General features: G+C 53.9%; 1 protein-coding gene across 2 annotated transcripts; it reads left to right on the top strand.

Annotated features, from left to right (window-relative positions):
* Positions 1-563: 563 nt before the first annotated feature.
* On the top strand, positions 564-24187 carry PCSK7 (proprotein convertase subtilisin/kexin type 7). 2 transcript variants are annotated; one of them, XM_079930361.1, is made up of 17 exons: positions 564-644; positions 2203-2324; positions 2763-3245; positions 3973-4107; positions 4711-4876; positions 6065-6155; positions 7054-7108; positions 7563-7701; positions 8507-8607; positions 11074-11241; positions 11692-11799; positions 12218-12320; positions 20364-20520; positions 21212-21306; positions 22119-22212; positions 22428-22545; positions 22813-24187. In XM_079930361.1, the coding sequence occupies exons 3-17, from the start codon at positions 2775-2777 to the stop codon at positions 23173-23175; spliced, it is 2364 nt and encodes a 787-aa protein (XP_079786487.1). In that variant the 5' UTR covers positions 564-644; positions 2203-2324; positions 2763-2774; the 3' UTR covers positions 23176-24187. The 2 variants fall into 2 exon arrangements, with proteins under 2 accessions (XP_079786487.1, XP_079786486.1); XM_079930360.1 differs by lacking the exon at positions 2203-2324 and having other exon boundaries at positions 636-644.
* Positions 24188-24306: the final 119 nt, after the last annotated feature.

The raw sequence follows: 24306 nt of genomic DNA, 5'->3' as shown, positions 1-24306 counted from the left end.
GCCCGCGCGCGACACCTCCCACTTCCGGCGGCACGAGCGGCGGGGGCGAGGCTCGGCCGGCAGAGGAGAGGCCGCGGTGGCACTGCGCCGCCCCCGACGGCGCCCTCTGGCGGCCGGAGCCGGCACCGTCAAGGGGTCGCGGACGCTGAGGAAGCCCCTAAGATACTAGTGGACTTCTCCCGGGGCGAAGGGACTAAGGGAGATGCGACCGCGAGAAGGAAGGAGACTTGGTGGAGGGAGGACCCCCTCTAGGAAGATTACAGGGAGAGTCGGGGTCATGACGATCAGAGGAAGAACAGGAACGAGGTGTTTTTAAAGCTCGCAACCGAGATGCCCTTTCCAGAGGACACCATGAAGGAGAGGACCGTCCCTATAGAGAAGGTCCCTCTTGAAGATGCCCCGAGAACTCGGGGCGGTGGGCCCCCGCGAGGAGCACCCACACACGCTGCTCTCTCAGTGGAGGATGCCCGAAGGAGCCGGCCCCCTAGAGCCAGTTGCTCCCGGCTGGTCGGGCCGGCCGGGGGACCCGTCGCTGATTGGCTGCGCCGCTGGGCGGAAGTGATGCTACTGTCACTGGCTTCTCGGGCTCCCGGGAAGCCGTGAGTTTCCGCAAGGAGGCGGCGGCAGCAGCTGCGGCCAGGCGGGTGAGTTGAGAACTCGGTGGGGGCGGGGCATTGGAAGTCCGGGTGGCCTAGAACAGGGGGGCAGCCGGTGTCTGAGGACGAGGGAGCCGCACAGAGGGCGCCTTCAGTCCCGGCGTGGGGGAGCCCAGGGAGACGGGGCCACGGAGTCTTGGATCCAGGATAGTGTGGGTCCTCCGAGGAGAGGGGCACATTGCACGGGGCAGTCGAGGCCAGGGAGGGGGAAATCAATGAAACTGACCCCGGTACGCAGCCTGGTTTCTAGGAACAGGTGTAGAGGTTGCGAGGAGGACAGTCTCTTGGGAGCAGAATCTTGGACTCTGGGCTGTCCGTATCATTCCTCTTCTCTCTTGGCACCTCAGAGCTGTAAAGACACGCCTAGCAGTTGGGTGAAGTTTGAGATCTACTTTCAGAGGGTATTTAAGTTTCCTTACCCAGAAGCCTAGGGTGAGGTCTGGGGTGGGGTTAACGTACCGCTCTGCCAGAGGGACTGGAGGATGTAGTGGTCAGGTTTCTCCTCTCTTCCGGAAATCTATGGGCTCTACTGAGATTGAAGGAGCCTGCCTAGTTGGGTCACTATCAGGCTATCTAACAAGATTTTTGTATGCACACTGGGAAGGACACCTGAATATCTTGGGACAGTCGACGCTGCTGGAGCGCAGGGAGGAATTTGCCCGGGAACCTCAGAGGAAAAGAGAGAAGGAGATATGTAGATTTGGGGAGGGAAATGTTAGGTGGCGGAAGTCCCCTTCTCCCTTTCCAAAGAGACTTCGGTAAAATACCCATGTTTATGTAATGTTTTGAGACTAATCCATTTGCATATTTGTGGGTACTAAGCCCTACCTCAAGGTGACCCCCCTACACCCCACCCCCGTAGAGAGCAGATGCTTCTGAAGCCCAGCCACCAATAGGGACACACATGTTCTGTCACCCATTCACCTGTCTCTGTCCCCACAGTTGCCCACCAGTTCTCATTTGGCCCTTCTGTCAAACCATGGGTGGCAGTCCCAGGTTTAGAGCTTGAGCCCTCACTTCTCAACCAACTTGCTGGGCTAGTGACTAAGAGTAGCCCTTTAGTGCTGCTTTCCAATCACCCCTTCTCCCCAGGGTGTCCACTTGCCTCTTACGCCTGTTCAGTTTTGTTTGCATGCTCGGGTTTTCCCCATTTCACCCGCCTCCCGCCTACTCTTACTTCCCCTGGCATCCACAGGTACAGAAATCAGGAAGTTAGCTACTACCCCCCGGACTTCTAGGAAGCAGTACCACCTACTTTTTCAAGAGGGGTTTTTGCTAAGAGTTCAAGCCCTCTTCTAGGCATCTAGGAAAAAAAGAAAAGACTATGGCCTGACGTTTAGGTCGAGAAGTACGGTTTCTGGATTATATACTGATCTGGCCTTACTGGACCAGTTCGGTTCTAGACTGTGACCTATTTGGGATTCCTGGAAATGATACTTAATCACTTGCAGTTTCTTTGATCACGGATCCTAGAGTTCATGGCCAGCCTCTGCTTGCTCCACTGGGTTTGGGAGGACACCATTTCTTGTTTTCTTGGGGCCTACAGGTCTGCAATCTGTGCCTGGAGTCACCACTGCTCACAGCGAAAGGGATGCCTTTTCTCCGTTTGCACAAAATGAGCGTGAGGTGGTTAGCCAGACCAGGAGCTCAGCCTCACTCAGGGTCCAGGTGGGAACGGGGCCCCACTGCGGGGAGTTAGCCCTCAGGACAAGGGGACCAAGACGTCAGCTGGGGAAAGATTTCTGTCGCCTCTAAAGAAGGGAGGAGGGTCTCTTCTAAAGAACGGTCATGACTCTGCCAGGAATTTGCAGGAGTCCTATGACCTCTGAGCCCTTTTCATGGCAACAGTGGGAAAGAGCAGCACGGTGCCTGTTAGCAACTAGACATCCTGCTTGATCATCTAGTGATAATCATGTCACTGAGGGACCCCCCGGGGTTTGTGCTGGCCCACGCTGCCCATGGGGGCTTATCCCTGTTGGTCAGAGATAACTGTGAATAACAGGAGAGGATCACATGTTTAATGATTTAAAAGGCATGGCTTAGGGATTTCCAGGTGTGCCGTGTTATCACATTCTTACCTCTGGTGTCCTTTCTCTTTGTCTGCAGCCTACTGCTCTGATGCCCAAGGGGAGGCAGAAAGTGCCACACTCAGATGCCCCCCTGGGCCCCAGGCCCATTTGCCTCTGCCTGGAGCTAGCCGGGCTCTTCCTACTGCTTCCCTGGGTGATGGGCCTGGTGGGGGCAGGTGGGCCTGGGGCCCGGGGTCCGGAGGGGCTGAGCTGGGCGGTGCATGTGGACAGCCCAGAAGGCGAAAGGGAAGAACAGTCGCTGGAGCAGCGGGCAGATGCCCTGGCCCAGGCGGCAGGGCTGGTGAATGCAGGACGCATCGGGGAGCTCCAGGGGCACTACCTCTTGGTCCAGCCAGCAGGGCACCAGCAGGCCCCGCAGGTGGAGGCCGTCCGGCAGCAGGTGGAGGCCGTGTTGGCCAAGCACGAAGCCGTGCGCTGGCACTCAGAGCAGAGGCTGCTCAAGCGGACCAAGCGCAGCGTCCACTTCAATGACCCCAAGTACCCGCAGCAGTGGCACCTGGTGAGTCCAGCCCTGCAGCTTCGGGCCTCAGATGCTGGGCGGGGGGTACCCGGTGCCTTAGTGGCCTCTTGTCTGTGTTACTCTTCAGTGTTCCCCATCCTTTGCCTGAGGAGACATTTCTGTGGGCTTCCACAGTGGGCTTCGTCCTCGGGCTCCACCTTCCCTGTGCTCTTATTCAGAGAGCCGGCGGACTGCAATGGCAGGGCGTGGGTCCTGGGACCAGGCTGCCTGGGCCGCCTGCCACTGACTAGCGTGTACCTTTGGGTGCACTGTTTAGCCTCTCTGTGCCTCACTTTCCCTTTCTGTCAAATGGAGATTGTAATGGTTATGGTTATGGTTAAGTGAACTAAGGTACTTGTGCCCACATGGGAAACGCTTTACAAGAGTTAACTAGTAACGTTACATTATACGGTGTTAATATAATGTGTATCATATGGCCTATGAATTATATTGTCCAACCCTTGACCCTAGCCACCTTCTCACCCTTACTGCCCGTGAGTGATGCCAGGCTTTCCTGGAGACCTCGGCGGTGGCAAAGCTCTCACGTGTCCCTCCTTGGCTCTGTCCCCACCTACCCTTATTGGTCTGCAACCTCTCTCTGGCTCCTTGACGGCGGCCAAGAGTGCACAGGGGCTGCTCGCTGTAACTTGTCTCTCCATGGGCTATGCTGTGTGTCACTGGATTCCCAGGGCTCAGAGAATAGTTCCTGACCCTGTCTCTCCTGCAGAATAACCGGCGGAGCCCCGGCAGGGACATCAACGTGACGGGTGTATGGGAGCGCAATGTAACCGGGCAAGGGGTGACCGTGGTGGTCGTGGACGACGGTGTGGAGCACACCATCCAGGACATCGCACCCAACTATGTGAGTGGCACTGGAACGACCCGTCCCCCACCGCCGGGCCTTATCTGATTCTTGATGTTCCCTCAGGCCTGTCCCCTTTCTTAGAGGTCATTGGGCCAAATGAAAGGTCCTGGAAGGTGGGATGGTGTTCTTCATCTACTCCTTTTCCGCAGCCAGCCTTCCAGCCTGGTAGCTAAGACACTGGACGTGGCTCCAGCTCAGCAAGGGAGACACTTCCTGGTTCCTGCTGCCACTCCCTGCCCTGGGGAGTAAGGAGTGGCCCCTGCGGGCAGCCTCCCTCTCTGCACAAATTCCTTAAAGCCCGACTTTTAGGTAGCCCCAAACCTCTTTTATCCCAGGCTTCCCACACCATGGACGCGGCTCCTAGGCACATCTATAATGGCCAAGAGAGAAATTTCCCAAGAGCTGCAGCACTCCTCAGTTTTGCCTCAAGGTGTCCTGTCCTCATATCTCACAGCCCATGTGGTTTGCAGAGATGGGCCCACAGTGCTGGCTTAGAGCCCCCAAATCCCAGTTCCCCTCTCTCCCTGAGCTCCAAGACCTGACCCCTTGTAAACCAGCGAGTGACCACATGCCCCGCCCGTCCCCCCCACCTTGTTTCAGAGCCCCGAGGGCAGCTATGACCTCAACTCTAACGACCCTGACCCCATGCCCCACCCGGATGTGGAGAATGGCAACCACCACGGCACGAGGTGTGCAGGAGAGATCGCTGCCGTGCCCAACAACAGCTTCTGTGCCGTGGGAGTGGCGTATGGGAGCCGCATAGCAGGTACCTCCAGTCCAGCCTCGGTACCTTCCTCCTGTGACAGCTGTCCATCCTCTGTCCCTCCCCCATGAATTCCAACCCGACTTTATTTCACTTTCAACACACAGCAGAAAGCAAAGGTTAAGCTTATGAATAGGTGTCTGCAGGACTTATCAGTTCATTGATTTTTTTCAATGCACTGTGTTTCCAACATGTTTTTAGCAGTGAACCCCACGGTATAAAGCAGCTGAAAGTATGAAGTGCTCTGGATGGGAGATGGAGGCCCAGGCCCCACCTACGCAGACGACTCTTCCCTTTTTCTGATCATGGTTACGCCCTGTCAATGCTCAGCTCACTGTGATGATAACTCCTTATATTCATCCATGCTGTATTTGTATTTTAATGGTTTACCAAGTGCCTCCTGGTCTGCCCTTCCTCCGTGACCCCCGTGTGTCTGTGGAGGCCCCTCTCCCTTCTCCCAGCTCTCCCGTTCCCAGCCCTTCTGATGGTCACCGTCTGCTCTCCAACCTTTCAGGAGAGCGGAACAGCCCTGGCCCCCGCTGGGGTGGTACTGCGGCTCCTCTGCCTCTCGGTCTTTGTCCACTGAGGCAGAAGGTGAAGGGGATGAATGGGGACACGCTGTCCGCGTGATTCCTCATAAATGCTTGGGACCTGCATTTCCGAGGTTGGAATAGATTGGCTGTATTCCTCTTACACTCCAGCAGAGGTCAGCAGCCCTCTCTGCGAATGAGGCTACAGAGGGAGCCAGAAACCTTCAGGGCCCAAGTCCCTTCTGAAAGCTCCATTCCGCCCTGTGTGGTCACCAGGATGTGACCCACCCCATTTTATTGGGTGAGATTAGGCATCCGTGAGAGGAGTAATGCTGATGAGTACCATCTGTTGAATACCCTCTGTGTGTCGAGCACCACTGCAGTGTTTGACATGATTGAGGATGCACATAAGAAGGGGACCTTGGATTCCCTACGTTCTAGGCTCTGCATCTTCCCACCGGACCCCAGGATCCTTAAAGTCTAAGATTTAGCATTATGTTAAAAAATATTTCCGGACAGGTACATGCACATGGTATAAAAATTCAAAAGACCCAAGAGCACTTAGAGGAAAAGTAAGTCTCCACAGGGGGCCCCCCAGCACCCAGCTCCCCGTCTAGGGGACCAGCATTATTGAGGAGCCGGTATGGCCTTCACCGCCTAGGTATCCGGGTACTGGATGGACCCCTGACAGACAGCATGGAGGCTGTGGCGTTCAACAAGCACTATCAGATCAATGACATCTACAGTTGCAGGTGAGGCAGAGCCAGGAACAAGGTGAGGGGGCCAGAGGCTCGGGCCCTGGGCGAATCCTCCAACCAAAGAACAGCAGGATGGGCTGACTCGGGCAGGTCCCAGCAGGGCTCTCCCCACTGGGTTCAGCCTGTAAGTCCACTGCCCTCATTTCTCCAGACCCCCAGCGTCTGGGTTCTCAGTCTTAAGCCCCTTGTCACCCCAGTAATCAGGTTGCCACACGAGGAGTGCTCCATCCTGCCTCGTGTTTATCTGTTTATCAAACTCAGAAGGCTCTGGAAGAAATTGGGCATTCCTTTCCAACCACAGCAGAGCTGGACACCCAGCACCACCCCCCAGAAACACACCTGCAGCTCCAGGTTACGGTTATGGCGGGGAGGGGGTGTTCGATAAGGAGGGGCTGAGGCTGGGCTGCCCCCCAGCACTGATGGTACCTGCTCTTCCCCAAGCAGTGTCTCCTGTAAATGCATGGCATTATCCACAGGGACATTTCCTTTCAGAGAAAGAATGGAGAACTCCTCAGACCCGAGAGCTTTCACAGATACTCCCTTCGCTGGTGCTCTGCCATCAAGCCTAGCGTTAGATCCCTAGGTCCCACCCATCTCTACCACTCTGTACTCCCCGGGGACCTGAGAAAGGGTTTTTAGGGTCAGGTTAAAGTAGTCCTAAACTGGGAAAGTTTCCAAGGACAAGAAGAACTTTAGCACGTACTTCTGTTTTCCACTTCGGAGTGAGGGCTGGACCTTTGACCCCTGTGTCCTTTCATCGTGGGAGTCCGGAGCTGGAGCCCTTGGGAGGAGAGGAAGGGCCCGGGCGGAGGGACGGCTGGCTGAGCCTGGGGGGCCTGGGTGGGCAGCCACAGCCTGGCTCTGGCTCTTCCCAGTGGGTGTCTCTCAACAGCTGGGGACCAGATGACGATGGAAAGACGGTGGACGGTCCCCATCAGCTTGGGAAGGTAACTGGGGACCGCGTGGAGACTTGGGAGACCTAGGACCCCCTCTTCATTCCGTTCCTGGAACTGCTCCCGCCCCACCCCCATTTGCAGGGCCAGACCTACCATGTAGCCCGGGCACCTCCTTTGGGAAGAGCGCTCCTGACCTGGGGTTGGGGGAGTGTGGAGGATGTTCTTAGAGAGAAATGGAGCAGTGCTTTGAGATTGTTTCGCTCTGGTTGTGTGCTTGGCTCCCCATTTCTGGCCCTACCCTCTCTGATAAGCAGAGCCCATGCACCATACAGCTGTTCCACTAACAGCCTCTTCACCTTGAGTCCATCTTTAAATCTGTTTCTCCCATGTCCAGTGCCCTTGGCTTTTTTTCTTTTCCTTCTAGAAGGGGAGGAAAGAGTGAGCGGCATGGAGGTTGGGGTCTTCCTATGAACTCCTCAACTGACCTGGACGTTTTGCCCCTCAGGCTGCCCTGCAACACGGGGTGATCGCTGGCCGCCAGGGCTTTGGGAGCATCTTCGTGGTAGCCAGTGGCAATGGGGGCCAGCACAACGACAACTGCAACTACGATGGCTATGCCAACTCCATCTATACAGTCACCATAGGTAGTGGCCTGGTGGCCCCGAGTGTGCATGTGTGCTCACGCCTGTGTGTGTGTGAGAGAGAGAGACACTCAGTCGTGACGGGACCGTGTATGTGGGTGTGCCCCCAGCTTCCATGGGTCTGTCTAAAAGTGTATGCATGATCTGCTCTTCTCTTCAGGCTCTGATAGTTAGGAGGGACTAGCCCTGCTCTCGGAGGATGTCAGGACTTCCTTAGAAGTCATACCCCGGAGCACTTTCCACCCATCATCGGGGATACCAAGCCCACCCCCCGCCTCCACTCCCCACAGCTGCTTAGGCCTCTGCTTTGGCCTCTCTTCCATGGGTCCCTTCGCTCCTGCTTGAAGCCTTCCCTGACCCCCAAATGCCCTTTGCCTGTGCTCCCTCCCATAGCATTTAGCATCCCAGTTGTTTTCATTTACTTACCCGACCTCCTCCCTGACTATGGGCTCCTTGAGATCAGGTCTGTGCCCTTCTCCCATGGCCCCCATGCCTCACACAGTGTGCGACTTACGGTAGGTAATTGATAAACGTTGAGGAAAATGCATGTGCGAATGGATGAGTAGGTATTGAGGTGGAACGCCCCCCAGATGCACCCTGGAGCCTGTTGAAAGAATGGTCTTAGGGCGCAGAATACCCTCTGCCATTTGAGGCTGCCTGTCCTGGTGAGGAGTGTGGGTACTTGAAGGACTTGGACCACTGAGATCATTTTTTAAACTCAGGACAACCCCCCAGGTGATAACTCAGAGATGACTCTGGTGTTATCAGGCCCTTATCTCTGCTCCCATTTCCCCTACTCTGTCCCCAGGTGCTGTGGACGAGGAGGGACGGATGCCTTTCTACGCAGAGGAGTGTGCCTCCACGCTGGCGGTCACCTTCAGCGGTGGGGACAAGATGCTCCGGAGCATCGTAAGCGCCCCCCGCCGGGCCCTCGGGTTCCTCTTCCCTAGCAGATCTGTGTCCCTAAGGGTCTGCCCCTGTTGGAAGAATGGAGCTGAGGACTCTAAATATATCTGTGTAAAGGGGTTTTATCTTTAAAATTTTAACTTACAAATATGCATGTTATCATAGGAATCACATTGATTAAGTATCACATTGATTGAAACGTCTTCCTTTGGCAGAACATGGTCTTTGGCTAAATTTCTGTGGCCTTTATAAAAAAAGGATCATCATTCCACTGCTATGCAGCCCTTATGTAAATACTGTGAGCTCTGTTCCTGTTCATCCTTGGGAGTAAAGCTAGTGGTTGTCGGCACGGAATGGGCGGGAAAAGGAGTCAGGAATGTCTCAGTCAGCCCGAGAGACAGCTCTTTCCTTGGAGCTGGAGCTGGAGCCACAGCAAACAAGAGGTCGGAGCAAGGGAGTGGAGTTTCTCAAGCTGTGGGAACCTGTGAAAGAATTCAGGGTTCCGTGCCTACACCCAGCTGGCCGAGCTTCATCCCGTCATCCTAGAGCTGCCTGCCGGTCCCCAGTGCCCCGAACAGAGGGATACGGGGACAAGGGGCTCTCGGGGCAGAGCTGGGCTGCAGCCAGGTGGTGTCACATTTCTCCAGCGGCTCTGGGTTGGGAGCGCTCTCCAGGGCCATTGGGAATTAGGCTGCTTCCTCTGGGTCACATTCACTTTCCCAGAGACTGAAATTCTGTTTTGCCACTAAATGACTTTGGTCAGCACAGTGTTTTAAGGCTCAGGGCCCGGTGACCCCAGCCCCTTTCCCCACCCCGAGAGAAGGAAAAAGGAGCTGACTAAAGTAAGTGGGCAGGAGGCTTCGCTCAGCAGGCAGGGGTCTGGGTGCGGAGGGCACCGCCCATGCCCACCCCAGGCCAGGCTGGGTTGGGAGGACGAGCAGGAACATCCTGGCAGAACTCTCGGGAACCCGCTCGACCCGGCCCCAGCGAGGGACCGCGAAGGCTGCCGAGCATAGTGGTCCCTCTTACTGTGCGCCGCCTGCCTTTCTCCTCCTGACGCAGCTCCGCATCTCACCCCCACCCCTACCACGTTCCATCTGAGCTATAAATTGTCCGGAAATGAAAAGAGAGTTTGTTTAGCCAGGCTCCCATCTTTGGGACGCTCTTGCCTTGGAAACCAGTTCCCAGTTTCTGTTCAATGACCAGCTCGGTGGGGCTGCCTTCCTGAGGGCGGGCACGGAGGTACAGGCTGCCCACCGTCTGCTGCCCGGCCCTTTCCAGTGGCTGCCTGGGGCTCCTGCCACAGGCAAGTTCACGGGCCTCACAGCTACACACTAGACTGTCACTGTGAGGCTGTTTCCGTAGCAGGAAAAAATCAACCTGCTCCCTGGCACAGACCAGGCTTTCCACCCTCGCTGAGACTTCCACTTGGAGAGTTTTTGCCTCCTCTTCCATGCACACGACGTCTGAGTGAAAATGACATGTCTTGGCAGCCTCTGTAACAGCTGGAAGGCGAGCAGTGAGTACAGTGGAGACAGGGCAGCTCTTGGGAGAAGTTAGCACCTTGGTATCTGACCCAGGAGAGAAGCTTGGAAGAAGCTTTTCTGGTCTTGGCATGGGCACCGCGTGCCAGATCCGGAGGGCCACGGCCTGGAGCAGGTTTAGGCAGGGCCCCCTCGGCTAAACCCTCTGTGGCTCCAGGGTGGATTAGAGCGTGAAAAGAACTGGATGCCAGACAGATGCTGTGTCTCCCTGACCCCCGCTCTCACCTCCCACCTCAGGACCACAGGTGGAAAAGGGGGGACTCGTGGAAACCACCTGAGGCACCAGGCCCAGAGCAGGGAGGCAGGGAGGCCTGTGGATCGCCCCGGGCCAGGGTGGGCAGGGGCTGTAGATGCTACCCCCATGGTGAGCCCACGGGTGGACAAGGGGACAGCTTCCTCTCCCTGGGAACACACTCCCTTTGTTCGCACGGATGTCACTCCAGGCCCTGTCGCTGAGCTGCCAAGTTGGATTTCCTCGACCGGTGCCGTCACTGCTGTCCCCGCTCCAGCTGGGGCCCAGGAGCTCCCGGCCACTTCCTCTGTCTCCAAGGGCTGCGGGGCCTGGAGGGGCGGGGCTGGGGTTGGGTGGAGGATTTGGGAAGGGGTCACCAGAGGAGCCGGAATCAGGAAACCACCATCCTCTGCACGTGAGGCCTCTCCCCTCTCTCCAGCTCCTTTCCGCCCCCTCCCCCACAGTAACCAGACCCCCAGAGTAACTTTTTAATTCTTCTCAACTCTCCAGAGATTCTCTTGTTAGGCGAAGAAGGAGGAAGAATCTCCATCGTCCCGACCTGCTAGACATTCAGCTCTCGCAATGGAAGGGCCCCCGGAGGCTCGCGCTGAGGCCCAGCCCCGCACCCCTCCCTCCACAGCACCTGGGAACAGTCCCTAACCCAGTCCCCGTCCTCTCCATTCCGCTTCCCAGGTGACCACAGACTGGGACCTTCAGAAGGGCACAGGCTGCACCGAGGGCCACACGGGGACCTCAGCCGCGGCCCCTCTGGCAGCCGGCATGATAGCCCTGATGCTGCAGGTGCGGCCCTGCCTCACGTGGCGTGACGTCCAGCACATCATCGTCTTCACAGCCACCCAGGTGAGATCCTCGCAGGTGGACAAATGGCCTGGCCCAGCCCACGTCAGACTTTCGGTCCCAAGGACTTGGAGGTTTCAGGAGGCTTCAGGTTCTAGGTATCCCAGACGTTGGGTGCCAAATCCCGTCCAGAGTTGCATGTGCACGGAACAAGTGTGGGGACCCCGTCAAGACCACAGACCTAAATTCACTCGCACCTGTTCTGGGGCTGCCCTTTTACCAGCAAAGGAGAGCTCCGGCTGGGCTCCTGACTCGAGCCTGTGGCTCCTGGCTCCCTCTCTAGAAACAGGCCATTGGGCTGGTGACATCACAGGCCTTTGCCCTTTTGTCCCAACTTTCCCTGGGAAATCCATTCCTAGCAGCCTTGGTGGGAGAGTCTGGGCTGGATCAGCTAGCAGGGCGAGCAGGGAAACTTAAAATCCGAGAGACTAACCGGGACCCCTGTCCTCTCAGTATGAGGATCGCCGCGCGGACTGGATCACCAACGAGGCCGGCTTTAGCCACAGCCACCAGCACGGGTTCGGCCTGCTCAATGCTTGGAGACTCGTGAACGCGGCCAAGGTGAATAGGTGTCCTGCGTGGAATGACGGAGGAGGTGGGGAGAATGCCTAAGACACTGCCTGGCACATCGTAGGTGTTTAATAAATGCTCGTTCATCTGAGACCCCTTTTACAAGTGAGGAAGCAGGCTCAACACTATAATTAAAATTTCTAAACTGTTGGTGGAGAGTAAATGGGACCTGAGTATCGTTTGGAGCCCTCAGGGTGCTCTGCCCCTCATCTGCTGTCCTGGACACAGCATTTCCTTGCTTCGGTGCCATAGGGAGCAGTCCAGGTGGTCCGCAGGGGCCTCGGGAGCGAAGGAAGGTGGTGAGGAAGGGGGAAATCAAAAGAGCAGTGCCCTAGGGGCCAAGTAGATGAGAGTGGGTGTGTGGGGTCCATCTTGTTTGTTCATTCGCCGTCCCCCCTTCCTTTCATAGATCTGGACGTCTGTCCCTTACTTAGCTTCCTACGTCAGCCCCGTGTTGAAAGAGAACAAGGCTATCCCACTGTCCGCCCGCCCCCTGGAGGTCCTGTGGAATGGTAAGCAGTCAGCAGAAAGGGGGTTAATCGTGGGCCTGAGGTTTGGGGCGGGGTGATGGAGAAGCTAAACTCATCCTCCCTGCCGGATCCTACCCCCTTCCTGTAGGAGCTGAGCTCCAGCCAAACCTGTGGAGTTTTCTTTGACCATTTTAGGACATGTTGCTGCTTCTGAGTTGGCTGGCCCCCCGGGTGCTTAAACGAGACCTTTCTCCTGAGTTACTGGTGGTGGAAAGGACTGCCGAGCAAGCGATTAGGAAGGCTGGTGGGAGGGCTGGGACTGGGACCTGGGAGACAAGGCACGAGTTGAAAGACTTTCCTTTGACTTCCATGCTAGGAACTTGCCAGGCGATTCTCTGCAACCCGGTGGCCTTTGGCTGGAATGAGGGAGTTGAGGATGTCTTCCTTTGATTCTCAGGCTTCTCTAGTACAGAGAGAGTCAGCTGGGGCCTGTAGGGGGAGGACAGAGGAGTCCCAGAGGGCTCCCTAGACTGTGGTGGCCCTCCCTCTGCCCACGCGTCCATCACACCTGGGGCCGCTAGGACTCTCTGAAGGGGTGAGGGCCGTGTGTTGTCAGTCAGAGATGTCGTCTTACGTTGAGCACAGAGGTTGAGCCCCTTCCCAGAGAAGAGGGCAGCTGGATTGGGACACTTGAGCAAGAGGATCTTCTGTCTGCAGATTTCCCGGACTTCCCACTGGGGAGTTTTCCTCACCTCCAGTTCCTTGGGGATTTTTTTCCTCAAGGATTTTTGACAGGCAGAGTTATTCCCTGATTTTTGTGAAGATTGAAGCGTGTCATGCTTTGTACACAAATGGAACTGTTTTCGCATTTCCCATCCTCCTAGGAAGTGTTCAAACCACAACAGTGGCAAAAGGAGGAATGGCCAAAGATGGGAGCATGGAGGGGAGGTGGAGACGGCATCCCTGGGGTGGAGGTTTCACTGGGAATAGTCCCGTTGTCTCTCTCCCTAACCATGTCCAGCACTTGCCCAGTTTCCCCTCTACGTGGAAGGAAATCCATGGGCCCAGTTCATTGCATTTTCCGTAAAAGGAATGCTGTCTTGGAAAGGGCATAAAGCGTCAGCCAAGGCAGAGAAGTGCAGGAACGTTCCCAGGAATGCGGTTCAGTAGGAACCTCGGGGCTTCGCACGTGCATGTCTTGGGGACAGTATGTCTTTTCACTTGCACCTCCCATCCAGGGCTGCTAACCCGCAATCGCATCCCTCAGATGAGGGGGTCGACTTAGGGTCCTTCCCAGCTTCAACATCTTCTGCTTCCCACTAACCAGGGATGTTCCCCGGCGTGTCTAACGAACTTCCCTCGGTGTAGAGGCATCTGGCACCTGCTCGTTTGTCACTAGGAAGCAAGAGAAAGAAGGACAGGTTGTCCTGGGCAGAGGAGAGTGGGAGGTGGGGTAGTGGGGAGAGAAGGACGGAGAGAAGGGAGGTGAAGACCCGGCGAGTTTTGCCAATGGAGCCCTTCATTGGTTTGGAGGGCAGCAAGCGGACTGCCGATCTTCAAGGTCAGCAAAGGTGTCTTCCCCTCTGTCGTGACCCCATTCACCCCTGAGCAGACAGAACTGAAGGTTCACGCTTGTGGGCGTGCTTGGAGGCTGCAGAAAGTCCAGTTCACATAGAGCTGAGCATAGTCCCGGACAGTTAGTAAACCTCTTTCCCTATAGCCAAGGAACAGTCTTTCCCACCAAGACCTGGGCGAGTCAGTGTCCAAGGGCTGGAAGGTGAACTTTTTTGTAAGGTAGAAGGAACTGAACATCCCTGAGATGGAAAAGGGGTGCAATACCACTAAGACTCTGGAGCAGTGGTGTCCAAGAGAACTTTCTACAATGATGAAAATGTTCTCTATCTGTGCTGTGCAATTCATGTGAGGTTATTGAAGATTTTAAATGTGGCTCGTGTGGCTGAGGAACTAAGTTTGTGTGTTATTGTAATTGAATTTAAATAGCCACATGTGGCTGGTGGCCACCTTCTTGGGCAGGGCAGCTCTAGAGCAAGACAGGAGGAGGATGTAGGGGGAAGGGGATTGGCGCCCCTTGGTTCCTTTAGCTCTGACTCTGGGTCTGAAATCTCTACCAGAGGGTGAGAGGGAGGGCGGGGTTTGGGAGGAGTATCCAAAACACAAGGGAGCCTGTGTGTATTTACAGAAGATTCCCGAACACCACTTGCAATTACCCTTTTATCCTTGTTTACAGCCAGTGCTGGTTCCCCCTCTGGCCATGCTTGAGTCCTGTTCCTTCCTGGCTCTGAATCTTCCTCTCCTGCCCAGTCTTTCTCTCCCCACTGATTCCTCCTCCTGCCTTCAAACACCCTCCGAGCATCTGTTAGGAAACACTTTTAAGTCTCTGCCCCCCTCCAACCAGTAACCTTTTCAAATGAATTAACCAAAGCAATTGCTCGCCTTTATCACACCCTCTCCACCGCTGAAGACTTACTCCATCACTCACAGCGCCCCTCTCCTGCTCAGACCAGGGGCCAGCTCAGAGCCCATCCTTCTCAGCCCTCTTGTTCTCTGACTGGACTAACGAGACCTGTGTGGCAGCCTCCCTCTTCCTGCGGCTGCAGTGACCTCCTTTGCTCCATGGCCCTCTTCTGGCTTCTCTGCCCAAGGAACTTGGTTTTTCTGTTCGCTCTCCTCACTACTCCCAAACCAAGAGTGCCTTCTACGACTCATTCCATGTTCTTGACCCTCCCTCTACGTTTTCTCCCTCGACGGCACAGCTGTGTTTATGGCTTCCGCTGCCACCTCTCCACAAATGATTCCTAGATCAACATCTCTTATTCTGATCCCTAACCAGTGAGAGGGGTAGAGATTTTTCTGGCTTCCGCAAGATTATGGGCAAATAAATCCCTGGGATCTTCGGGGTGGGGTGGGGCGGGGGGAGGGCGGTTGAAAAAGACCCCAGCTTGCCAAAGGCAAAATAATATGATCATCATCAACTAAGATTTGAGTGTTTAGGTGCCAAGCACTGGCTTAAGGATTAACTCACTTAATTCTAATAAAACAGTTCTCGTGTTGCCACATGGCTGGCCACCCAAGTTGCTGTACACCCCAATAAGGAAATGCATGTAACGTGCCACTGCGTACACATGCTAACACAGACAAGCACTCGCGGGGCTCTTTTTGGATTCCATTCTGTTCTGTCGTGCTCTATAACGTGTCATTTACTCTCCGTTAGGCCCTTATCTTCCATGTTAACACTCTCCTTCAACTATGCCAGGAATATTTTCCTCCATCTTTCTATACCTAAATCGCTGTGTGCTGTTGGACATCCCATCAGTACTTTACGTTTAAAACGTACAGCATCTTAGATTTCATTATCACCTATCGACAGCCAGCTTACTTTCCAAGTTTCTCTCAATTCTGTCTGTGCCATCACCATTCCCTAGGCTCCCAAACTTGAAACTCGGGAGTTTTCAATCCCACTGTATCCCTTGCCTCTCCCTAGGTCTTCCTCCAGCCCTCAGAATTTTGTCTTTCATTTATTTCTCTGAAATGTCTCTTGATTGATTGACTCATTCATTCTACAAGTATGAGACCTACCTCATCCCAGGCACTGTACTAAGTTCTAGGGATTCAGAGATAAGACACGATTCCTGCCCCCAGAGAGCTGCTCCCAGTCTGGTAGGAAAGACAGTTCCTCCTGCAGGTAGAGCGCAGTGTTACAAGCACTGCAGTGGAGATGGCGCAGGTGCCTCTTGCCACCAGGGAAGACACAGGAGGGTTCTCAAAGCAACTGAGATTGACCTGAGTCCCACCAGGTAAGCTAGCCGGGGGAAGAGGCGAGGAAAGGGACATCCAGGCAGCAGGGGCAACACGTGCAGAGTCGACGGTATCTTCAGGGAGCGCAAGTCACGTGGTGTGGCTGGAGCGTGGCTCCTGACTGGCAGAGGAAGACTGGAAACTCAGGTGGTAGGGCCACATGGAACTGTGTCTACCATGGTAAGGAGTTTGGCCTTTATCTTGAAGTTTGTGGGGAGCCTTCGAGGTCAATTATCACCAATTGATGTTAGCAGTAAGGGAGAAGGAGAGCAGTTAGAGAGATTCCCGAGGCTTTACCTTTTAGAGATACATGGGAAATCTTCACTAATGAAAGGATATGATGCCTGGCGATTCTGTCAAAAGAATCTGGGGAGGGGCTTCCCTGGTGGCGCAGTGGTTCAGAGTCCGCCTGCCGATACAGGGGACACGGGTTTGTGCCCCGGTCCGGGAGGATCCCACGTGCCGCAGAGCGGCTGGGCCCGTGAGCCATGGCCGCTGAGCCTGCGCGTCCGGAGCCTGTGCTCCGCAATGGGAGAGGCCACAACGGGGAGAGGCCCGCGTACCGCAAAAAAAAAAAAAAGAGAATCTGGGGAGGGGAGAAGTGGGGATCATCGATGAAACGAGATTGGCCATATATATTGGTAGTTATTGAAGTGAGGTATTGAGAACATCTGTTTTCTCCATTTATATAGGTCTGAAACTTTCTATAGTAAAAATTTATATATAAAGGTGTACGTATACAGATGTACGTCTATATACACGCACCTGTATATGTGAAGATTTCTGAATTTTTAGCTGGAGTCGTTGATTAGATGGTGGCGCCGTCACATGAGATTAAGAACCCAGGAGGAAGAAGAGGTTTGGGCAAGGACTATGGAGTGTGAAGAGCTGAGGAAGAGAATTTGGGCTCTGCTGTGTTTGAGGCTTCTATGCAGCATCTAAAGGTTGTATTCAGAAAGCAGTTGAATAAATAAGTTTGAAAGTCTAGACTGGAGATAATGGTTTGGGAGTCACCCGCATAAAAATGGAAGAGAAAGGTCTGGGAAAGAAGGAGATCACTAGGGTTGGGGGTAGACAAGGATAAAAGAGGACCTAGGACACAGGCTGACATTAAGGGGGTGGACAGAGGAAAGGGGCCTCAGAAGAAAACTGAGAAGAGATGCCTGAGGTTGGAAAAAAAACAGGAGGATGGTGTCACTGGAATCTAGGGTAGTTCTGATGGGAGTGGGCAAGCGGGCAAGGACTGAGGGCGTCCCTGGTTTATCAAGGAGGCCATTGGTGACCTTAAGAAGAATACTTTGGAACTTCCTTGGCGGTCCAGTGGTTAGGACTCCGTGCTTCCACTGCCAAGAGTACTTTGTTTCAGTCTGTTCATGGGGGCAAAAGCTAGACTGCGGTGGGTTGAAAAATTCGTGGGGACAGAAGAAGATTCCTGGTTAAAGACGGTGAATTGAACACGTGCTTTTATCTCTGCTTACTCCCAAAACCTCACCAAAGTGAGAATAAAGGAAAAAAAGTGGTATAAGCACAAGGACAAAGAGAATGAGAGGCGAGACCACAGCAAAGGAGAGATTGCAGCACATTTTTGGAAGACGGAAAACGAGTGGAGAAGTGGGCAGGGCTAAGAAAGTTGCAAACCAAATACCTGTAAGGGTGAACCTAGGCAACAGGCTCGTTTCATGCCTCAGAATCCCCAAAGGCTCAGGACTCGGAGGCCCCATGCACTACAGAAGGCAGAGATGAGGTGTGAGAGTAAAACGAGAGATCAATTAAAAGGTAGACTCCCAGGTGTCTTCTCCCATCCTTAGCAGCCTTATCCGGGCAGGAGTTGGGAATTTTATTCTCCAGAGCCCGGGGCCCCAGGTACAGCAGAAAATAAGAGACAGAGAGTGTACCTTAAAATGATAAACCATGGAGACTTCCCTGGTGGCACAGTGGTTAAGAATCCGCCTGCCAATGCAGGGGACACGGGTTCGATCCCTGGTCCAGGAAGATCCCACATGCCGTGGAGCAACTAAGCCCGTGCGCCACAACTACTGAGCCTGTGCTCTAAAGCCTGCTTGCCACAACTACTGAAACCCGTGCACCTAGAGCCTGTGTGCCTAGAACCCGTGCTCCGCAACAAAGAGAAGCCACCGCAATGAGAAGCCCGCGCACTGCAGCGAAGAGTAGTCCCCGCTCACCGGAACTAGAGAAAAGCCCGCACACAGCAACGAAGACACAATGCGGCCAAAAATAAAAAGTAAACAAATTTTTTAAAAAAATGATAAACCATGAACTATGACGGGGACACGTTACAGATAAACTAATTCTCATAGCTAGTAAATGGCAGAGCTGGGATTTGAACCCAGGCTGGGTGGCTCCAGAGCCCATGCCATTAGCGCCAGCAGGCACGAGAGTTGAGAAAGGGTTTATTTCACCGGCAGTGACAGCACAGAGTCCTAACCACTGAACAGCCAGGGAATTCCCCGCTCTTTCTTCTTTGATCAGTTATCCACGCTCACATCGGCTTACCCTTAGAATCAAGCATTTTAGCTGGGCTTCCTGTCACCTGTTTCTTCTTCCTACTCTGATTCAGCCCACTCACAGCTGTTGAGAGTAACCTTCCTTTAGCACTTTTTTTTTTAAAACTCTGTCCTTGCTCGATAATCTCTAATAGCTCTCAGTTGCTTGTTTAAAATAAAAATTTTAAAGCCCTTCCCATGCTAGGTCCCCTGCCCATACTTTCATATTCTCTCTGAGCTTCTTCATCTGTGAAATGGGGGTGCTGCTCTCTGCTTTGCCTGTCGGCATGAATTAATGAAAGGAAAGTTGCTTTGGAAAGAATCATTTCTCATTGCAGCCTAATTTCTTAATATTCCCCAACTGAGTCTTCCACTTCAGTAGTTTGGTGGGGTTTTTTTGTTTGTTTGGGGGTTTTTTGACTTTTTATTTTGAAATAATTGTAGATTCACAGGAGGTTGCAAAGAAATGTTCAGGGAAGTCCTGTGCACCCTTCTCCTGATGTGAAATGTCTTAATTCTAGGACAATAGCAAAACCAAGAAAATGATATTGGTCCAATGCAGAGCACTTATTCAGATTTCACCAGTTAGACTCATATTTCTGTGTGTGTGTGTGTGTGTGTCCGTAATTTTACCACATGTATAGCCTTGTGTAATCACCACCACAGCCAATATCCAGAACCACTGCATCCCAAGACTCCTCAGTGCCACCCCTTTATGGCCACACCCATCCCCTCTGTACCATCCCTAGCACCTGGCAACCACTAATCTGTTCTCCATCGCTACAGTTATGTTATTCATGAATATTATGTAAATGAAATCACACACTGTGTATCCTTTTTTTTTTTAACATTTTTTTTATATTTATTTATTTATGGCTGTGTTGGCTCTTTGTTTCTGTGCGAGGGCTTCCTCCAGTTGTGGGAAGCGGGGGCTCTCACCATCGCGGCCTCTCTTGTTGCAGAGCACAGGCTCCAGACGCGCAGGCTCAGTAATTGTGGCTCACGGGGCTAGTTGCTCCGCGGCATGTGGGATCCTCCCAGACCAGGGCTCGAACCCGTGTCCCCTGCATTGGCAGGCGGATTCTCAACCACTGCGCCACCAGGGAAGCCCCTGTGTATCCTTTCGATATTGGCTTTTTTTCATTCAGCACAATTTCCTTGAAATTTTTTCACTTCAGTAGTTTTTTTTCTTGATTTGTATTTCCTTCAGTATGAAACTTGTTCATGTCCACCTCTGCCTTTCTACATGCCATTTCTCCTTCTAGAATACCCTCTACCAACACTCCACCAATCGTATTCACTTCCTCCCTCTGAGTGTGTCTCACGGCTGCCTAAACCCATCTGACTCATCTCTGTTCTAGCATCAGTTATGTAGACCGCATTGCATATCATTTTCCACTTGCACATAGAAGGCGGAGACCGTGTCCAACTTTTCTCTCTATTCCCAGCAGCTAGCACAGTGCCTGAAATGTAGGAGGTACTCAGTAAATTATTTTTTGGGTGAACGAATGTCGGAAATTGCTCCGTTTGGTTCTTCCATTGTGTCCTGGGTATGTGTTGTCCTCCCAACTGGACTCTAAACTCGATTGTAAACTTGAAAGCAGCAACTGCGTTCCATTTACTAGTGTACATGAGGTTCAGTCAGGGTTGCCAAAGATATTTGTATGTGTCTTCCATGAGTATGTTCCTTTGTCTGTTGGGGTGAAGTGAGGGCATAAGCGTTTGTGGGGCTGGTTTCCCAGCTGCCCAGCCTGACTTCCCACAGTCAGCAGGATGGACCTGGAAATGTCGGGGCTGAAGACCCTGGAGCACGTGGCCGTGACAGTCTCCATCACTCATCCACGACGTGGCAGCTTGGAACTGAAGCTGTTTTGCCCCAGTGGCATGATGTCCCTTATTGGCACCCCCCGCAGCTTGGACTCGTACGTACACGTGCCCTCACCTGAGCTCTCTCTGCGACAAGGGCCTTTTCCAGGAAAAGATATGGGAGGAGTGGACACTGGCACTGCCCTAAGCTACCGTGGCACTGGCTTTATTACCTTCTTTGTTCAAGTGCTTACAATGTGCTCAGCACTGCACTTGAAATATAGTTTCTTTTCTTTTTTCATCTTCATTAGAGTATAATTGCTTTACAATGGTGTGTTCGTTTCTGCTTTATAACAAAGTGAATCAGTTATACATATACATATGTTCCCATATCTCTTCCCTCTTGCATCTCCCTCCCTCCCACCCTCCCTATCCCACCCCTCTAGGTCACAAGTTTCTTTAATCCTAGTAAGGACCATGCAGTGTAGACTTTGTAACCCTTTACAAATGAGGAAACAAGTCACAGAGCTAGTTAAGTGCCTGAGAGAATAGCAGTAAGCCTAGACCTATGGGACTCCCAAGCCCGTGTTCTCTCCACGTTTGCTTTTTCCACTACACTACGTTGACACAGGTCCCTCAGCCCCTGAGATCCCAGGGGCCAGGGCCAGCACTTGAGGGCCCTCCATGGCACCCTCCCGATGGCTGTAGCTCAGACAGCAACTGCTACTACAGTAAGAAAATGCTTTTGGGCAAAGGGGTCAGTTCCCTGCCCCATGCCTTCCTCTGTCTCCTCTGTTCTTGCCCCAGGGACCCCAATGGCTTCAATGATTGGACCTTCTCCACTGTGCGGTGCTGGGGGGAAAGAGCAAAAGGGACCTACAGACTCGTCGTCAGGGATGTAGGTAAGCCTGCCTGCCCCCCACCAGGGCCCTGCCTTTCGTGATTGTCATCTGGTCCCTCTGGCTCTCAGAGTCCCCACAGAAATTGTCCCAGGTGGAATACATAGGGTTGCCATCGGACCAAGAGGGTAGATGCCAAGACGTAAGCCCCACCCAAAAAAATGGGCATTGATACCTAGAACTGTTAATTTATACTACCTCTCATGTTCCTTGGAGAAGTGACTGATCCATTTTTCCTCAGGATAGCAACAAAAATTCCTTGTTGAAACCACATTTCAAGTTCTTTCTCATATAACCATCCTCTGGCCAGCCCTGGTAGGCAGGTAAGGGCAGGACTAATTTTCACCGTTTTTTTTTTTTTAAACTGAGGCCCACGCAGAGGTTTGAAGTGACTTGTGTGAGGTCACACAGTTTCTCAGTGAGGACTGGAAATTGAACCCAACCCTCCCAACTTGCAGCCAAGTTAGGTGTTCATCACCAGACTGGTGGTTTTCAAACCTTCCTTTAATTTAGCTGGACTTTTTTTTTTTTTCTTCCCAAGAAAAATCCCAGCTGAAACCCCAAAATATGTATGTATGAAAGAGGCAAAACTTCTCCACTTGGGAGTGCCACCTTTCACCTCCGCCTTTCCATTCCTAAGGGCACCCCGAGAGGCACGTCTGCAGTACCCTGGGGTCAGTGGGACACAGGTAGACAACTACTGTGGCCGCTCATGTGGTCTGAGTCCCTCTGGGTGGCGGGGTGGGCAGGGCCTCTGCTGTCTGTGTGGCCAACAGCGGGGCGTGGCTCACGGACCACCCTGCTTGCGGCTCTAGGAGATGAGACGTCCCAGCCTGGCATCCTCCGGCAATGGCAGCTGACCCTATATGGCTCTGTGTGGAGTCCAGTAGACATCAGGGACAGACAAAGGTAGGTGTAGACACATGTGTCAGAGGGAGGGGGACTCACGGGGTCAGGGAGAAGGCCACTTAGGGAGTGCCACCTCCCTGGGAACCCACAGCGTGGCCCTCCCCTGTTTGCTGTGGGGCTTCCGTCTGTCTGGCTGTGAGGTGGGCGGATGGGCGAGGCAGGCGGTAGAGGAACCAAGCTGAGTAGGGCATCCTCGTCTCCTTTCTTCTCCACAGGTTACTAGAAAGTGCCATGAGTGGGAAATACCTGCACGATGGCTTCACGCTGCCCTGCCCTCCCGGGCTGAAAATCCCAGAGGAAGATGGTTATACCATCACCCCGAACACCCTCAAGGTACGAGGGCCAAAACCCAAGCTGCAGGCAGGCAGGAATGTCCTGAGGGATGTGGTCCTTGGTGGGAGACTCAAGGTGACTTGGGGAGTGAGGGGTTGGGAAGACCTAGGTCCCCACTCTACAGGCTAACTCTCCAGGGCATTCCTTGTGTGGGGGGAACAGGGGGAGTGGTTTGGGGTGGGAGAGGCAGCCCCTAGGAAGAGAGAGAGTTTCTGAGCCCATTGTTCTGGGAAACCACCCTTACACAGGTGTCTGACTTTCCCCCAGACCCTGGTGCTGATAGGCTGTTTCGCCGTCTTCTGGACCATTTACTACATGCTGGAAGTGTACTTGAGCCAGAGGAATGTGGCCTCTCACCCAGTCTGTAGGAGTGGACCCCGCCACCGGCCCCAGCGCAGCCGAACAGCCAAGGAGGAGGGGACAGAACTGGAATCAGTGCCCCTTTGCAGCAGCCAGGATCCAGGTGGAGTGGGGATGGAGAGCGAGGGCCCTCCCGCCACCTCCGGGCTCCACGCCCCAGACCTGCTGGATCAAGGGGACTGGAGCCTGTCCCAGAGCAGAAGTGCCCTGGACTGCCCTCAGCACCTGCCCCCAGACCTGCTGCAGGCGAAGGAGGCGCAGATTTGCTGACCTTGGGCCTGACAGCCAACGTGGGAGAGGCTCTAACTTCCTAAGACTGGGGAAGCTTGGAAAGCGGCTCCGCAGGCCCGGGAGCTCTGGGGAGAAGGCAGCCCCGATGCTTCCACCTGGGACCAGGGGCCTAAAGAGCGCCTCTGGCTAAAGACCACACTCAGGGAGGGCAAGGGCCTTCGGAAGGTACAAGCGGAGCCAGATTACAGTCTCGCAACAGCCATGGAACCTTCCTCCAACCCAACGGGAGTTTTTGGTGAGAAGGTCCCGGACAAGGGATTGGGGCCCCTGCTGGGCAGGTCTCCATCCTTGTTTCTCCAGGGCAAGCCAGTGGTGTCGGGCACAGGGACCCTCACCCACACATGGCCAGAAGAGCATCTCAGCAGAATCATCACTGGGGTCACTTGGGAAGAGGGCTTAGGGGTGGAGGCTGGGAAGAGCCCCAGACACGCCTGTCCTTTTAACGACCCAGGGGCCAGAAACAGCAGACTTTTCCTCTCTCCCCCTCACCTTCCAGCCTAAGCCTTGGACCTTGGCATATGGGCACGGCAGTCAACCCTCAGCTCGGCACACGTGCCCTGGAAGCAGCGGCCTCCATTAGCCCTGATCAGAAGCCAACCTTGAACACACCCCTGACCCCCTCACCATCACGCCCACCCTTCATCCTGAAGGATCGGTACGACGCACCTGGCAGGGCTGGGGCACATCCTGGGGGAGTCTGTGGCAGGACTGGGACAGGTGTCGGATCAGTCACTGGCCCTGCAGCCCTGCGACCACCCGTCTTCCTCTGCAAAGTGCTCAGGGAAATGGCCGTGCCTGCCGGAGGCCAGCCATCTGCCTGGCAGGCTGCGACTCTTCCTCCCATTCTTGGCCTCCTCCCCTCTTCTGAGCTAGTTGGTCGATTTGAATTTTTTTTTTTTTTTAACGCTTAAGATTTGGTTTTCTCTTTTCACAGCAACATTTTGTTGAATTTTTTCTGCACAGCTTTTCCAAAATAAAAACCTTCCTCACAGTTCTGCTCCTTCCCATCTCCTTTCTGCCGCCTCCCCAAAGCTAATGCAAGTCTCCAAGTTGCTGCTCGTTCCCTTCAGTCCCGAGATTCACTCTCCTCTCCCAGCCCCTGAAATCCTG

The sequence above is a fragment of the Stenella coeruleoalba genome (genome assembly GCF_951394435.1).
Source record: "Stenella coeruleoalba genome assembly, chromosome: 8".
Taxonomy (NCBI): domain Eukaryota; kingdom Metazoa; phylum Chordata; class Mammalia; order Artiodactyla; family Delphinidae; genus Stenella; species Stenella coeruleoalba.
This window is presented reverse-complemented; position numbering and strand designations above follow the sequence as displayed.